Source organism: Maniola hyperantus, chromosome 11 (genome assembly GCF_902806685.2).
Source record: "Maniola hyperantus chromosome 11, iAphHyp1.2, whole genome shotgun sequence".
NCBI classification, from domain to species: Eukaryota; Metazoa; Arthropoda; class Insecta; order Lepidoptera; family Nymphalidae; genus Maniola; species Maniola hyperantus.
Genome location: NC_048546.1, coordinates 13,090,620 through 13,109,553, shown reverse-complemented (window position 1 = coordinate 13,109,553; position 18,934 = coordinate 13,090,620). Strand labels below are relative to the sequence as shown.

Below are 18,934 nucleotides of genomic sequence, written 5' to 3'. Positions count from 1 at the left end.
GCGATTTTGATAGACATGAAGAACTGTTATATACATAGATATTCTACGAGTATATGTATAGCTCGATAGACCGAATATTATCAGTTATCATCACTAAATAACAACTGATAAGACTCAAAACACGGTGAAGAATTATTTTTATCTTTAAGATGCTAGGGGATTATCAGCTTGCGGTCATTGACTTGCCATTATGTAGACTAGTAAACAAAAGATTATTTTTTATTTGATTAAGTAATAAAGCCAGCTAGATGGAAGCTGGCTAAATTTGAAGGGGTGTGGGTGGGAACCCTTACTCCTAGTCGGTCTCTTCGCGGCTTTGTGATGCATCTATTTTTTTCTGCTATTGAAATGTTTTTCTATTAATTTTATTTGATTAGCCCTTGACTGGACCTCATGACTCATCTGTTGGTAAGTGTCACCCTTCCAATAATATTATATGCGTTCCAATAAGACGCCGCATACAAACCGACAAGAATGCTAGGTGTACCTAATTAAAATACCGTATTCCTTGAGAGTTGCCTGCTTCCATCTTGGACTGTAGCGTCACACTACCATCAGGTGAGATCGCAGGACCGCAGTCAAGGGCTACCTTTCATCGAAAAAGAGACTAAAGACAATAAAACTAGAGAAATTTACTTTAAAATTTATTATTTCGACATTGAATATAATAATATTGTTACTAATATCACATTTACAGCGTTTTCCCTAATAAGTTACTGACACATTATTAGAAAGAAGTCGTAATATCTTACATCTAGGACTAGCAATTTGAAAGAATAGTTATTTATTTAATGAACTCTGTTCGAATAATTATCATGCTATGTGATATGTATGGATAAATATTATACATTATTATAGTGACTTAAGTATCTAGTCTAGTAGATATTGCATGGCGTGAGTTAGCGCCCGAGCGTCGGGTTTAAGTCACGCTCACGAGCAAGTCAAATCTATTAATGCACAGCACATGGTTACACGTTACGCTCCACCATGCATATAAACTACCTATTTAAGTCACAGTATTGTAATTTACTATTTCAACCATTTGCTGGTAAAGGGGTTTTTAATTCACCGCTGTCAAAACTGTAAAGTACTGCCAAACAGCTTTTTGGAGGCCGTTATTATCTTGTGGTAAGGTATATTTATAATAGAGGTTAAAACCTTAATTGAACTTTGCCACGGTTTTGTAATTTTACTCCATATTTCTTTTAAACCTGTACAATCTTCCTTGTTTTAGACATGAGCGGGTCATCGTCAGTCGACACCTCGACGAGTCTTCGTCGTTTCCTCAAAGGTCTCGACGACTCCGCAGGTTCCCGGGATTTTGCTACGATTTTGGCCATTTTATTTCCTAGCCTTGTTATTTTGAATTTAGGTAAAGTCTGTTCTGGGTTGCCCACTTCAGGTGTTGCTTCACTAGGCGATTTATCGGCTTCTATTCTTTCATTAACATTATTTTGATCATAATTATTACTTTTATCAGGTGCTTCAGTATCATTTGGTACTATAATGTCATTTGATTCGTTCGCTTGCTCACTTTTTCTTTTATCGCCATTCATAGTAAAGTCAAGTGGTCCTTCTGTATCGTCATTATTGACTTCTGTTTTCACTTTATTAGCACAATGCGCTTGTAAGAATGAAGTTAATGGTATCGGGATGGGTATGGGCAGAGGTATTGGTAAAATTACTGGGTAAGGAACAAGGACTGTGACGGGTGGAGGTTGGCCTATTGCGCTTATTTGGGGAGGGAAGTTTATAGGGGGAAACATTCTTGGCCTTTCTTGGTGCATCATACCAGGAGGTGGAGGCATGAAACCAAGTCTTGGTGCAAACATTGGATGCCTGTGCTCATTTATATGGCCATTGGGGTTGTCCATAAAATTTGGGGGCGGCATTCCGAACATTGGATTTGGAAATGGAGGTATATGATTTATAGGGTTTGAGTGAGGTGGAGAATGTATAGCACTGTTCCCTACAGTAACTGTTGAAGCTGGGGAGGATCCATCGATAGACGGACTGCACATTCTCATATCCTGTGCCTTTGGAGTCGAATTCTGCCTTAAACTCTGAGATGTGACTGTAGCTGAACATTTGGACGTTCTACGTTTTCGTAAATTCATTTTAGTGTTCCTAGAGTCCTTTTTTGCTTCAGGGGATTTTTGTACCGGTCTCTCGTCTAATGGTTTTGGGTTCATTAGTTTGGCTGGTGGTGCTATTGTTATTAAGGGTAATGGCGATTTTCTTTGGTTAGGCGGTGGGTCTGATTTTTCTGGATTTTGGGTTTTTTCGGGGTTCGGCGATCCGGAGCGTTCGGATTTCGGTGATGATGATCTGCTCTTGCAGTTTTTGAGCCAGAGGTCTGGGGTGATGAGGCTGGAGGAGGATGAGGCGTTCACCAGGTGAGGGTTGAGGTCGAGATGCGCCTGTGTCTCGCGACAGAAGATGTGCATCTTGTACTGGTTGAGGCATTTGTCTGAGCAGAACTGTAGTTGGGTGGCTCCGTCCTGGAATCAAAATAAATTTATTAGAATTTGTAATAATGGTTAGGCCGTTTTTAATAAAGCTACCTGGCTAGGATATTAGGTTCTCCTATTAGTAAAGAGCGTTATTGATTTATCATTTAAGTGTCTAAATACCGAAATCTTCCTCCAAATTATGTAACTAGGTAAAATCTTTTCATTTCTCAACCGCTGTTACGGTCTTGGCGAGGCACAGAAATATTTTGCAGACAGGTTTAAAATAATTAGGAAGATACTTTTATCCCGGGAAATCCGAGTTCCTAACTTCTTCTTTTTCCAACGCAAGTTTCCAAAATCATTTTGTTAGAAGGTACAGCTTCGATAGGTACAACCTTAGGAGGGCTTGTAAGATATGTTCGATCCTTACCTGGAAATCCACATAGGCGACGGTATGCCGCACGTGCCTGCACCAGTCGCAGGTCTTGGCGCGCTTGAAGTTCGCGCGCCGTGATTGGCTGAAGCAGAGCTCTGAGCAGAACACCGCGCCCGCCTGCTGCAGCGCCCCACTCTCGCTGCCCACACTCTTGTTGCACCACGAACATTCTTCTGGAAAAAGCAAAAAAAAAACACGTTAGACTTCGCCTGCTTTTCGGTCTTTTATCGGATATATTTTGGAGAGTGTGCTCTTCACCATTCTACCACAAAACTCGACAACCAATCTACTCACACGAAACATTTTTGCTTAATACGAACCGCTAAGTCGTGGAAGTCGCTTCCGGCATCCGTGTTTTCTACCACGTTTATCCTAAACCTAAATCCCTTTATTATATTATTTATTGTTTTAGCATGATTGTCGTCAAGCGCAAGCTTATCTCACAATAAAAAAAAGATTCCTCACGCTACCCCTCATTTGCGAACCCAGAGTTACGCGTTTGTTTAGAACCCGTCCAGCTAAAGCATCTTAGATTTTTTTTTAACGCTAAGACAACTCCATCATCCTGGAACAGGACACCATTAGTTCCACATGCCTGGACTACATTGACTTGACTACATTGCCAGCGACGAAGCTCTGCAGGAACCGTCTGGAGATGATCTGGAGGAGCACCTCCCCCAACCTCCCTATCAGCCCCTATCACAGCGTGTCTTGCGTGTCGCAGCTCGCGCGGCTCGTTTCCAGCGTATATTCAATGTACTCTGTGGTCTCCAGTACGCGCGCCGCATCGTGAGGATAAATAAGCACCCCGGACGGATTTGAAACTAGTCGGGCATACTCCGACAAACACGTAGATAAGTCAAGCCGATATCTACACTAATATTATAAAGAGGAAAACTTTGTTTGTTTGTTTGTTTGTTTGTTTGTTTGTACTGAATAGGCTCAAAAACTACTGGACCGATTTTAAAAATTCTTTCACCATTCGAAAGCTACATTATCCACGAGTAACATAGGCTATATTTTATTTTGGAAAAAAATAGGGTTCCGTAAGATATTTGGGTTTTTCGGACACAAGGTGTAAAAAATCAACCAGAAAAGTTACTTATTTTGCGTACGCTGCCTAAACTATAAAAGATAGAACCATAAAATGTTCTAATTAATTGTAGATCTTATAAATAACTACAAAAAAGTCCGCGACACACTATACCCATCTATGTCGAGTGAGGCACAGCAACCATTTTTTTATTTAAAAATCTTGAATTTTTTTTGGACTACATTTAAACGCGTTTATTTTACTCATGCTATTAATCCTTATCAAAATAAATGATTTCATCACTAAGAACAGTTTATGGAGATAATAATATTTGGTCTTTGAATGATTAAAATTGGACGTTTGGTTTTGAAGTTATGGCGAAATTAAAATATTACGATTTCTGCTGCACGGCCGGTTGTCTACACTAATATTATAAAGAGGAAAACTTTGTTTGTTTGTTTGTTTGTTTGTTTGTACTGAATAGGCTCAAAAACTACTGGACCGATTTTAAAAATTCTTTCACCATTCGAAAGCTACATTATCCACGAGTAACATAGGCTATATTTTATTTTGGAAAAAAATAGGGTTCCGTTAGATATTTGGGTTTTTCGGACACAAGGTGTAAAAAATCAACCAGAAAAGTTACTTATTTTGCGTACGCTGCCTAAACTATAAAAGATAGAACCATAAAATGTTCTAATTAATTGTAGATCTTATAAATATCTACAAAAAAGTCCGCGACACACTATACCCATCTATGTCGAGTGAGGCACAGCAACCATTTTTTTATTTAAAAATCTTGAATTTTTTTTGGACTACATTTAAACGCGTTTATTTTACTCATGCTATTAATCCTTATCAAAATAAATGATTTCATCACTAAGAACAGTTTATGGAGATAATATTCGGTCTTTGAATGATTAAAATTGGACGTTTGGTTTTGAAGTTATGGCGAAATTAAAATATTACGATTTCTGCTGCACGGCCCGTTGTATTATATAAAGAGGTAATGTCGTTAAGTTTGTTTGTAGGGGGTAATCTTTAGAACTACTGAACCGATTTTAAAAATTCTTTCACCAGTAGAAAGCTACATTATTCCTGAGTGACATAGGCTATACGGGATCTTTAAAAACCTAAATCTACGCGGGCGAAGCCGCGGGGATCAGCTATATTATATAAAGAGGTAATGTCGTTAAGTTTGTTTGTAGGGGGTAATCTTTAGAACTACTGAACCGATTTTAAAAATTCTTTCACCAGTAGAAAGCTACATTATTCCTGAGTGACATAGGCTATACGGGATCTTTAAAAACCTAAATCTACGCGGGCGAAGCCGCGGGGATCAGCTATATTATATAAAGAGGTAATGTCGTTAAGTTTGTTTGTAGGGGGTAATCTTTAGAACTACTGAACCGATTTTAAAAATTCTTTCACCAGTAGAAAGCTACATTATTCCTGAGTGACATAGGCTATACGGGATCTTTAAAAACCTAAATCTACGCGGGCGAAGCCGCGGGGATCAGCTATATTATATAAAGAGGTAATGTCGTTAAGTTTGTTTGTAGGGGGTAATCTTTAGAACTACTGAACCGATTTTAAAAATTCTTTCACCAGTAGAAAGCTACATTATTCCTGAGTGACATAGGCTATACGGGATCTTTAAAAACCTAAATCTACGCGGGCGAAGCCGCGGGGATCAGCTATATTATATAAAGAGGTAATGTCGTTAAGTTTGTTTGTAGGGGGTAATCTTTAGAACTACTGAACCGATTTTAAAAATTCTTTCACCAGTAGAAAGCTACATTATTCCTGAGTGACATAGGCTATACGGGATCTTTAAAAACCTAAATCTACGCGGGCGAAGCCGCGGGGATCAGCTATATTATATAAAGAGGTAATGTCGTTAAGTTTGTTTGTAGGGGGTAATCTTTAGAACTACTGAACCGATTTTAAAAATTCTTTCACCAGTAGAAAGCTACATTATTCCTGAGTGACATAGGCTATACGGGATCTTTAAAAACCTAAATCTACGCGGGCGAAGCCGCGGGGATCAGCTATATTATATAAAGAGGTAATGTCGTTAAGTTTGTTTGTAGGGGGTAATCTTTAGAACTACTGAACCGATTTTAAAAATTCTTTCACCAGTAGAAAGCTACATTATTCCTGAGTGACATAGGCTATACGGGATCTTTAAAAACCTAAATCTACGCGGGCGAAGCCGCGGGGATCAGCTATATTATATAAAGAGGTAATGTCGTTAAGTTTGTTTGTAGGGGGTAATCTTTAGAACTACTGAACCGATTTTAAAAATTCTTTCACCAGTAGAAAGCTACATTATTCCTGAGTGACATAGGCTATACGGGATCTTTAAAAACCTAAATCTACGCGGGCGAAGCCGCGGGGATCAGCTAGTACATTATATCGTGAGTGATAATAAATAGGTAGGTATATCGCTCACGATAGTTTAAACGCTAAAATATTTAAATATTCTTCCAAACTTTATATAATATGCCCAATATAGATAGTATAGTGCGACAACGCTATCTTGGCGCGTGGCGAAAATCGGAACTAACGTTGCCGTCAAGTGTCCCCTTTGCTCTTGTTTGAATATTCTAAGCCTATGTTCTCTAACATCGCCCCCCTGTCAATATCATTTAAGTGCCAAGAGAGCCTTGTCGCACTGTAGAGGTAAAGTTACCTACTGATGCCATTGCCCTTATTAAGATGGTCCTGCCGGTTCTACAACTCAAGATAAAAATAATTGATACGAAACAAGATAATCAGATAAAAATCGTCATTAAATTAGTATATTAGAAATGAAATAACGACTCGCCCAGTATCGAATGTCCATCGAATTTGATCCGCGATCGTTACTCGCTCGTTATAACAGTTCGCGAGACATTAATAAGTGGATAACGAGATATCATTGTTTTATTTGAGCTAAACGAGCCCTAGTATCTAATGAATGGACGCCTACAGCCTATCCTATTACAGAATAGAATAGAACATTATTTTTATTCAAGTAAACTTTTACAAGTGCTATTATGCTTAAGATACACTAAGATACGGCTTAAAATCAATATGTATAGTACGCGACAGAGGTCGAGATAGCAATCGGAGCGCCTAAAATTTAATAAGCACTTCTCTTTCTACCGCGTAAACTCTCGTATCTCTGTCTCTCATAGATAAAGTGCCGTCGAAGGACTCGAAGGGACGCGCCGCCCGGCAAGTGAGTCCGGACTCACTCCGCTCTACACTCGGGGCTACCAAACTGTTAACTGTGCTACTACTGTCTACTATGCAGGAGGTACCTACTACATTTTATTTATTTTTATTTATTTTATTTATTTTTATTTAGACAAAACGAAAAGTGAACAATTTACACCACACTTTTAGACCAAAGCACTAGATAAAAAGCCGAGACTGGTGTTGGCAGTTTGCAGCCCAAATAGACCGTAGTCTGTGCTAGGGCTGACAAAGTTCATCGACCTCATTCATACTACATTATACATTATATTATATTTATACTATACTATATATATTCATACATTACTAAAACTATATTATATTTGGTGCAACTGTTAATGCATACGGAGATATATAATTTAAATAGATAGGATAAATTTATGCTATGAATTTCTATGTTTTTTTTAATGTGTCATCTAAGAATCGGGCTGGCCACGGCCGACTATTTTGTCAATCAGCTGTGTTAGCTACTTAGGTAGGTACCTACTTCTGATAGATCTCGATCGATTATTTTGAGTTTTGCCCTTTACCTATATTCCCAAATAAGATACAAATAAGATAACAATACATCTATGGTACCAACGCCTTCGCATTTCGAATTTCAAAAACACTCTTGTAACTTTATATGCTATCTGTGCTCCATGTAACTTTATAAAGGTAACCCTACACTCTGTTAATCATCGCGTTTTAACCGCAAGGCTCCACATTTATTCGTACGAAATACCTTATATAATGTGGTATTTGGTACACGATACGCAAACAATTTCGCGAGCGTTCATTAGGAATAGTAAACCCGCTTTGAGGTATCAAATTCGTAAATAACGTTCGTATATTAACATCAATACGGTTCGGAACTCCAGTCTCCACATAAATGAGTGTTTTATTGTGAATTTTACGCTTCATTTTACAGTTTGTAATATTATTCGACTTCGTATTACTTTTGATTATTTTAAATTTAGAATAGAATATGGATAAAAATAATAACTGATTTCATTAATTTATTTAATATTCTAAACGCAATAAGTATTTAATAGGTACGTATTTCCTTACTTTGCTTAAAAGATAAACAAATCGCAAAAATCTTTTCGCTAAACGGGTAAGCGACTCTGAACCCTGAAATTTCATTTTTAACTCATATCATGGTTTACTTTCATTTTCCAAAGTCGCATGGGTCGCGTAGAGTGCATCTCCGCATTCAGCGAGAAGCTACTCACGTACTAGTTTACCTTTTAAGTTTTAGTATAAACTAAGGAAAACTAGAGAATACCTACTCACATTTTGCAAGTTAAGTATATTTAACGAATCCGTGTTAACTTAAAGCTATAATAATAATATTATCACACTTACTTATTATCTCCCCATTTCTAACGAAACGTTTTCATTAACGCAATGTGTACAAAAGGTACCTACTTCTGGGTAAAATCTAAAAGCCCGCGGTATTCTCAGAACAAATTCATTAGTTTACAATAAAATGTACCCAGTAGATTCTTATCTGTGGTTCCCTGTTTCCAATTTGGCGCCTTTTCCTAGAAGAGTTTAGGGGTGTGGTTGGTGGAACTTCGAACGGTAGATGGTCGTTGGTTGTCGTATAAAAAAAATCGAATTTTTATGATATATAGGCCCCGCAAATTGCTATTGCGATGGAACCATGTCTTATTAACATCAAAATGACGACATTTTGACGTCAACCGAAATAAAAATATACCATCAGCTCGAAACTTCAGTGTAGTGCTGACGTCACTAAAATGGCGGCGCACGCATTAGCAATTTGCGGGACTTATAGCTATCTATTATATATCTATGACTTTTATGGTACCAAACCGCACAGAGTTGTGCATTTTCTGAAAATTCAGGGCGCATATTTTTTATCCCAAAATATTTTTTTTTACTGATAGGTACCTAACAAAAATACCTAGCTATGTGTAGGTATTTTATGTTAGCTAAGTACCTACTAACAGTACTATTATAACATTATTATTCATTGCTACTACTAGTGAACGGAAATACCTAGGTAAAAAAATTCAAACAATTGAAAAAATAACGTAGGTACCTACCTATACTTGCTAAGTACGTATGTGATATCGTTAGTTCTATATTCTGTGGTGATGTACCTACCTACTTCGTTACGAATAGAGTAAGCTTTTACAAAGCCTATTTGAACGATCAAATGAAATTACCGATGGTTTGAGATGCTAATATTACCGAAAATATCCAATAAGGAGCCCAATTCTCTATTACAGAAAATTCAAGGTATCGTATCGAAGTCGTATTATCTATGAAATCGTGAAGTGTAAAAAAGATTCTATATTTGGAACCGTAGATAGAATAATAGGTAGATGTAAGTACTGAGTAGTAAAGATGGGCGTTATTGGCTATTTACGGCAACGGTTAATCAACAGTTACTTAGTTTCAATACCGATATTGTTAACCGTTGCCGAATATCGGTATCAGAGTTGTGTTTCAACTAATTTAATATGCGCAACGCGCAGCGGTTTCCGTAGTAGTAACTAAGCTAGCTGCCGTATCAATACCGTCTGTATAGCTAGCGCGCGCATATTCACTAAAATAAAACCAATTTTACTTTCATGAATATCGTGAAGTAATCACAACCTTAAGTTCATAGCAGTAAAGTTTAATTTGATCATTGACATAGGTCAAACTATAGTGGACGCCTGGACGAATAGTTTGCCACAATCCAGTTAACCAAAAACATTTCATGAAGATTGATAAACCAAAGAGGACCTTATCTCTATTACTCTAAGGCTAACTGTATTTAGAATGATAGATCAAAGTGTAATGGACAAGTACTTGTACAGTTAAGCCTTAGCGTAATAGAGATAAGGTCGGCTTTGGTTTACCAAGTTCTTAGTTACTAAGCCGGTAGCCAATAACCGCTCCTTCTCAGCTTTCAGTGAAAGAAAGAAAGAGAAGGCATAATTATTGCGTTTCTAGTTACCAAAAAACCAAACAATGCATTGTCAGTTGCCAGTTGGCAGTGTTGCGTTGTCAGGTGGTTCGTCATAGATGATAACTGAAAACCGTTGCTAGCTACGACAATAACGCTACCGTACGCTATAGGCACGGCAGCGGTTTTCAGTTAAGTTAAGCTATAGCGGACACATGTCTACTGAGTAGCCGCGATATATAGCACGACGTAACGATGAATAACACGACAATTATTACCATTGTTTAGTAGTCAATATTTGTATTAACCGATCAACCGATTTTTTATGTGAAAACAATTAAATAACTCATGAGAAATACAATTACGCCACGAATTCTCAAAGTTTGTTTTGCAACTTCCTGTATGTATTCTTGAAAAAAACCAGTTACACGATAAAGGACAAAAAATAGGTTAGCTGCGTCTCTGTTTATCACATTAGTAACTTTATCTGTGCTCTCTTTTTAGTGCGAATGAGAAAGCAAACGTTCCTGCATCTACCTTTATTACTCTATCTACGTTTGGAACAAAGCTTCCCGGAACCAAAGCTGCAAGAAGGGGACTATAGGTACTTACCTACTATTATTGCTAGTATTTGTACATTGATGATAGTTATATTATCATTACTGGGCTTGGACGATCTAGTAATGGTTAGGTATGTTATATAAAAAGCCCCTCCCAGCAACGTAAGTTTGGCTATACGCGTGAATCTCAGAAACTATTGTAGGAATTAGAGCCTCAATAGCTCAACCGGTAAAGGAGTGGACTGAAAACCGAAACGTCGACGGTTCAAACCCCGCCCGTTGCACTATTGTCGTACCTACTCCTAGCACAAGCTTCACGTTTATTTGAGAGGAAAGGGGAATATTAGTCATTTAACATGGCTAATATTCTTTAAAAAAAATAAAAATTGGTTTTCAGTTTTCCCCAATTATAGATAAGCTGATAATACTGTGAGAAACGTTTATGGACTTACTTTTCCTGTAAAGTTTACGTACCTAAACCTCTATCAAGTCTAATTAAGTCGCACGTAGGTATAAAATACATATTTCAGATTTTTCGGATTTAAGTTTTAAGACATTTCGATTTCTATTAAAATTGAAAAGTACCTACCTAATATTTTTGGAATTTGCAGCATTATTTAAAACTACCTGTTCAAATCAATAGTATAAGTAATAACTTATACCTAGGTACTGTACTTACCTTCTGAAATAAGCAAGTGTGCCGTGTGGCAGGAGCAACTTCGGACTAATTTTGCAGTTCACAATCTTCTAAACTTTTACAGGTTGCTATCCTTTTCTGTAGGGAGCATTATGAAAGGGATAGAATACCTTCGACTCTTTCGAACTCTTTTTTAGGGTTCCGTACCTCAAAAGGAAAAACGGAACCCTTTTAGAATCACTTTATTGTCTGTCTGTCGGTCGGTCTGTCAAGAAACCTACAGGGCACTTCCCGTTGACCTAGAATCATGAAATTTGGCAGGCAGGTAGGTCTTATAGCTGCCATTCGAGGAAAAATCTGAAAACCGTGAATTTGTGGTTACATCACTTGTGGTCATGAACTAATAGTTAGTATTTTCAATTTTCGGAGTAAGATAACTATATTAAGTGGGGTATCATATGAAAGGTCTTCACCTGTACATTCTAAAACCGATTTTTATTTATTTTTATGCATCATAGTTTTTGAATTATCATGCAAAATGTCGAAAAAGTACGACTGTATTACGGAACAATCGTTGCGCGAGCCTGACTCGCACTTGGCCGGTTTTTTTTCTTTTTTTATAGACTAATACTTGGCTGCAATCAGACCTGCTGGCAAGTGCTGATGCAGTCTAAGATGGAGCGTGCTTGCCTAGAAGATGCCTATAGAACTCCTGAAGACAAACCCACCTTTGCCCTTCTGCTCCGCTCGCTCCGGACTGCCGTCCCGTGCCCGGGACGCCGCCCAGCGCCGCAGCTCCAGCCTCTCGTACCCGTACCAGCCCAGCAGCTCGTTCATCGCTGTTTCTGCAAACTCCTGAAACCAATAAATTATTTCCGTTACTATCCATCACTTTTGTAAAAAAATGCATAAACTACGAAAGGTTAGGCATGCCCAGAATCATCAATCAAACAAGAATACTAAGTAACTAATTTACTTTTTACTCTTATTTGTAATTAGCATAAACTTAGCTAAGTACCTAATTAGAGTTTATCTACATAATAATATTATAAAACTAAAACTAAAACCTTAAAAAATATATAATATTATAATTAAAATATGTTATTAAAAGGAGTCCCTTTAGGCAAGGTTCCGAAGATACTGGCAGCGTTCCCCCTTTGAATTGCTAGGCTAATTCTTTGTCCGAGGTAGCTGCCAGCTCTTCGGTCTCAGGTGATGTCGACTAACCTTGTTGCTATTTCCTTAAAAAGGCTTATAGCGCTAGGACCCCACGGACCAAGGGTCTCGACACCGAATGGGACAAAATCATATTCGGAGCCTAGATCCCTGTATTTGCATGTTTTGGCTTTTTCAGCCGCTTCACAATTCAGATGCTGCACCAGCTCTGTTGTTGGTTCCATGTAGATAAGAAGGGGCCAGGCCCGGCCCAACTTCCATGGAATCAAACTCATACCGTCCGGTCTCTTGCCATCGTCTCTTGCAATACCAGTCGGCTCAAGTAGACTTGGCACGTTGACGGTGGCAAGGGACCGGCGTATGATATGTCTTGAGAAGCGGCCTGCACTTTTATTATAGTACCTAATTATATTAAGTAAGTAACATTCCAATAACATATTTTTATCATTTTCTCGTGTCTTGCGGCTCTTGCCAGCCCGATGTCATGTAAGAATTTTCTTTATTGTATTTTGAATGGCTGTCGGATTTAACCCTAAACAGTCATGCAACGTATACGGTAACGCCGAAAATAATATCGTTATTTTTTTATTTATAAGTAAAGCGTAATAATATAAAACAACAAGATTTGTGCAGAATGAATGGTCGCCGACGACCTCTTTAGCTCTTTTATTTTATTGCAAATGATCGCGACAATAAATTCGCCAGAATAATATATAAATGTCCGAAAAACAACGGGACGTAATTCAAGAAATATCTGTGCCACTATAAAAAGATTATGCTTTCAACGGTAGGTACTTACAAACGAGAATAAAATATTGATACAAAACAACAGATTACCAACGCTAATAATACTAATTCGCTTGATACTCAATCTCTAAACTAAATCGAAAGAATAGTGTTACGGCGGTTACGCACTCATCCGATCCATGTCCGTGAAAATACGTTCCTTTTTGGTTTGTATGGGAGCTATGACATGACATATTAAATGTCGTAAGTAGATAATTCTCTTGGATGCGTAATCGCCGTTATAGTTACCTACTTATTATATTTATCCATTTCATAATTTTTCCTGCGGAAAAAAGGATAGCATGACTTTTATTTAATCCTGTCAAGTGGCAGCCAATCGAAAGCTGTCAAGATCTCGGCGTACCTGCGGACATCTTAGCCACGAGGCTATCACGGCCTCTTTCCGATTACTATTACGTTAGAAATTAGAATCTCTCTTGGACGACGCAAAGGTTATAGTCAGTATGTTAAAGGTTTATGTTACAAAGTGTATCGCACGTCAAATGACGGGTCGTCTAAAGACGCTCCGTCCTTTGACACGGGAGCGCGTAATTAATAAAGGCGCCTGTGACGCAGGGTTAGCTTTCACACGGTGACCAGTCGCTAATTGGGCTCCCGTTGCCGACACTTTTGAAGGGACTCGACGGAATATACACTATTTTACTTACTAGAATATAATAAAGTCAAAGTCAAAGTCAAATGATTTATTCAAAATAGGTGTACGGGAGCGGTGTGCAGGCTCGACCGTACCAAAGGGGAGATCTCCCACCGAGCGGTTGGTTGTGCTCGGTAGCGCCAGCTGGGCCGACGGTTATGTCTTGAAACTTCTATATATAGTCCAGATTGCAGAAAACTCCGTTAGTGCGATTACCATCGGCGGTATATTTGTTCGGGACTACGTCATCGATTGAACAGCGCCATCTAGTTTTCTATTGTGGTAACCGCCACATCACTCCCCTCCGAGACGAACGCGTAGTGTGAAGCAGTGAAGAGAGGTGGCGTTGTAGCGTGAAGGCGTGTGAAGGAAGGGCAATGGCTGCTAACCATCCAGAGAAGCGGTGGACCAGGACGCTTGTAGCTGGTGATGGAGTGCAGAGCCATTGTGCCCCGAAGCTGTGCTACATCCGTCTTACAGGCCTCGATGTGCTTGCTGTTGCTGCTTGTAGACTTGGAGTTGGAGGAGACGTCGGCTTGCGGTGTGTGATCCAAAGGTGTTGCGGTGTATGCGATCACCCTTGATCACGTTGAGTGCGTAGTGCGGAGTGCGGCGGTGTGCGGTTGATCTTCGATGACGTCGGCTGTTGTAGTGTGCGACCATTCTTGATTTCGTCGGTTGTTGAGGTGTGCGACCGTTCTTGATCACGTCGGGGTCACCAATGTACGGGAGCGGTGTGCAGGCTCGACCGTACCAAAGGGGAGATCTCCCACCGAGCGGTTGGTTGTGCTCGGTAGCGCCAGCTGGGCCGACGGTTGTATCTTGAAACTTCTATATATAGTCCAGATTGCAGAAAACTCTGTTATTGCGAGTACTGTCGGCGGTACATTTGTTCGGGACTACGTCATCGATTGAACAGCGCCATCTAGTTTTCTATTGTGGTAACCGCCACATAGGTAATTAATAACTCTACTATACTAGGTACTATATAGTAGCTGATAGAGTCTGTGTAACGAAAGCTGAGAAATGGCTGAAAGTGTTTTTTTACCCGACTGCGGCGAAGCCAAAGGAGGGTTATATGTTTGACCCGTATGCATGTATTTAATGTTTTTAGAAACGTAACAAAACTACGGAAACTTTTATTTTATATTTCGTATTTTATGTTTTTCGAGGGAGGGGAGGGACCCTATTACATAGGTACTAAGTCTCTGCTGTCCGTCCTTCCTTCCGTCTGTCTGTCGGTAGGCTGTATCTCATGAACCGTAATAAGTAGCACAGCGCTGGGGCTGTGCGGGGCGTTCCCTCCGCGATTGCCATCTCGACCTGTCGCGTGGAGAGTTGAAATTTTCACAGAATTTGAATTCATAATTACCGCTATAACAACAAAAATAATAAGATTTCAAAATGGACGCCATGAAAATTAAAATATGGAATCTATAAAAACTAAGTGGAAATTCAATGATATTGTACCTAGTAAAAGTCTGTATGCCCACCCCTAATCTAATAAATCAATGCTCAATGATTCCAGCGCGTATATTTTGAATCTGTTGGATGCGTTGTTATTATTTTCGGAATATCAGATATCAGTTTCAAAATTCAATTTCGAACTTCCCGGTTGTGCTTTTAGTTAGGCCCGTGCAAATGGGATATTAGAATAGAAACGGATTTAATTATTCCGTATTATATAATAGAGAATGAAGGATTATTTTATTATCATTATATATTACTATTACACTACGGTATATTAATAATGGCGTCGATTCTTTTGGCGTTTCGCTAAATTAAAAATTCGCTTATATTATACATAGGTACTCAGAGAGATGTGCTATCCTAAAAACTTAAAATTAAATTTGACAACACTAAACTATTCAATCTTAGTATATATAGTAACTATTCTATCTTAGTTCTAGTTCTACTAAAGAATATTGATAAGTATCTAATACTTACCAGTATTCTTTAGTAGAACTAGAACTAAGATAGAAAGAGAGGCGTAATTAAAATTTTAGGCACTTTATTGCGTCGTATCAAAACGTTTATTCAAATATCTCTGCGGAGTGATCCTTCTATCCTGGAAGTTACTTAATATTAAGTATTCTGTGTCTGTGTTGTAGTTATCTAGTGTTCGGCCCCTATTCAAATTACCACCAGACAAAAACTAAAATTACCACTAACAAACTTTCCGTTTGCCGTGGAGACCCTGGGGCCATGGAGATAGTGCTAAAAAAACCGGCCAAGTGCGAGTCAGGCTCGCGCAATGAGGGTTCCGTACTACAGTCGTATTTTTTCGACATTCAAAAACTATGATGCATAAAAATAAATAAAAATCTGTTTTAGAATGTACAGGTAAAGACCTTTCATATGATACCCCACTTGATATAGTCACTCACTTCGAAAGTTGAAAATACTAATTATTAGTTCATGACCACAATTTGATTTTTTTTTGTGTGATCTAACCCTAAATTCACGGTTTTCCACGCGGGCATGATTTGTATAGTAATTAGATAAGGCTAACTTTAAGCTTTATTTTAATAGGAATATTCATTTTAAAAAACTCAGAAATTTTACTTATGTGATAAACTACAAGTTTCCTCAAACGTACACAGTTATCGCGTTTATAATTTGCAGTGTAAACTACGCTAGGTCGAGTATCGGGTTGCTCCGCTCCTAAATTTACCTTCGCTACCGACGACGCGCCATGTTAAAAGCATTTTGTGTTGCACTAGCTTTTGCTTGTGGCTTCCTTTATTCTTTACTAGATGATGCCTTCGCGAATCGCGACTTCGTCCGCGTGAATTTAAGTTTTTTTAAATCTCTTTAATTATCCGGGGTAAAAAGTAGCCTATGTCCTTCCCTGGGATGTAAGCTAACTCTGTACCAAATTTCATCGAAATCGGTTAAATTATTGGGCCGTGAAAAGATAGCAGACAGAGAGATAGACAACACACTTTCGCATTTATAATATTAGTATGGATTATGTATCTAAATGGTAATCGATGAGGCCATCATCTAGTAATACTAGGTGATGCTCGCGACTTCGTACGCGTGTATTCAGGTTTTTAAAAATCGCGATGGGAACTCTCTGATTTTCCGGGATGAAAAGTAGCCTATGTCCCTCTCCGGGTCTTAAATTTTCCCAATCACGTCGATCCGTTGCTCCGTTGCGAAGGATTGAATTTGAAGGACAAAAATGATTGAAGGACAAATCAACAAACAAACACACTTTCACATTTATAATAGGGGTAGTAATTGTGCCAATACATTCTACTGTTTTGTACCTTCACCTATATCGGTAGAGCTAGAGTAGTTATAGGTTTTAACAATGTAGATTGTAGACTGCACGGCTAATGTTACAGGCGGCTATGAAATTCTATACTTTACGAGGTAGGTTCTTAAACAGTCACGTATTTAGGTCATTTGTCAATGTACCCTTTTACCCAGTTTCGCACCTTTAGAATTCTAAGACCTGTCAATGTACCCTTTTACCCAATTTCGCACCTTTAGAATTCTAAGACCTATTTTGAAATACTGAATACGATTTCAATTTTAAGCATTTCTGGATCATAAAACGACCTTACATGAGTTGCGGCGGTCTCCATAAAGTGGGTTCCCAACAAGTCACACTCAATCGTGTCACAGTGTGACTCATTGGGAACTTATCGATTTTTTAGGGTTCCGTACCTCAAAAGGAAAAACGGAACCCTTATAGGATCACTTTGTTGTCTGTCTGTCTGTCTGTCAAGAAACCTACAGGGTACCTACTTCCCGTTGACCTAGAATCATGAAATTTGGCAAGTAGGTAGAACTTATAGCTGAAATTTGGGGAAAAATCTGAAAACCGTGACTTTAGGGTTAGATCACACAAAAAAAATTAAATTGTGGTCATGAACTAATAATTAGTAATTTCAACTTTCGAAGTGAGTGACTATATCAAGTGGGGTATCATATGAAAGGTCTTCACATGTACATTCTAAAACAGATTTTTATTTATTTTTATGCATCATAGTTTTTGAATTATCGTGCAAAATGTCTAAAAAATACGACTGTAGTACGGAACCCTCATTGCGCGAGTCTGACTCACACTTGGCCGGTTTTTTTATTCCATCGAGTCAAACTATTCACTTCATACAGACACTAGATGACGCTACTTGTACTCATACGACAGCTGCTACAATGCGACAAGCGCGACAAGGCTCTCTTGGCACTTCAATTGACAGGGGAGGGCTGTTGGAGAACAAAGGCACAACAAACAAAGTTGGAGAAAATATTCAAACAAGAACAAAGGGGACACTTGACGGCAACGTTAGTTCCGATTTTCGCCACGCGCCAAAATAGCCTTGTCGCACTGTACATATGTGGGGTGTTAGAGCATACTGAAGCGAGAATAGCAAACATATCACGTGTCGCAAGCAGTCGGGCTGATAATTTGCCTAATGCTGTGTAACGCGATCGCGCGCTAATATCATTACAAGATCTACTTATTAGTTATTGTAGAGCATGGGCAAAGGCTATTGCAAAACTCTTTGTAATCTACAAATTACTACTGATCTGATAACGTTAGAATTCAATGTTTTAAGTATGAAAGGTAATTTTTATGATGAAATAAATAAGTTAACTTTTAAGTTGCATTGTTTTTGTGTCCGACATAATTCTTAAAAACAAAAAATATTGACTTTCACTAATGCTATTTGTATAATAAAACGCGATTCTAATGAAAAATTTTTAAGTCACCGGTCACCATTAGGTCTTCATATGATGGTATAATTTACGCAATTCGAATTCGGTTTTACCATTTATGACCAATGGCTTAGATTAGCCATGATGGTTAAAACTTAAGCAATCGCACTTCTGGTTAAGTACATGGTACCTATCATACCTACCATTGAAGGTTATTTGAAAAGAGCAAAAAGTTTCTTACTAGTTGTTTTCGGTAGGCATTCCTATTTCCGAACCAGTTCAAGTGGTAGATTCACTTGACGCTTTAAAAGCAATTGTTAAAGTTTAATTTCATTTCATTTCATTTGTACCAAAAACATTTACAATAAAGAGAAAA

At 38.4% G+C, this 18,934-nt stretch overlaps 1 protein-coding gene across 1 annotated transcript in view; it reads right to left on the bottom strand.

Moving 5' to 3' along the window:
- Positions 1-631: 631 nt before the first annotated feature.
- The window catches only part of Sobp (Sine oculis-binding protein), a 55,827-nt gene continuing 37,524 nt past the window's right edge, over positions 632-18,934 (bottom strand). The window contains exons 2-4 of the mRNA XM_034973055.2: positions 11,996-12,122; positions 2,884-3,062; positions 632-2,501 (exon numbers count right to left, since the gene is read on the bottom strand). Of these exons, the coding sequence (XP_034828946.1) occupies positions 1,206-2,501; positions 2,884-3,062; positions 11,996-12,122 (1,602 nt within the window). The 3' untranslated portion in view covers positions 632-1,205. The remainder of the gene's footprint in view (positions 2,502-2,883; positions 3,063-11,995; positions 12,123-18,934) is intronic.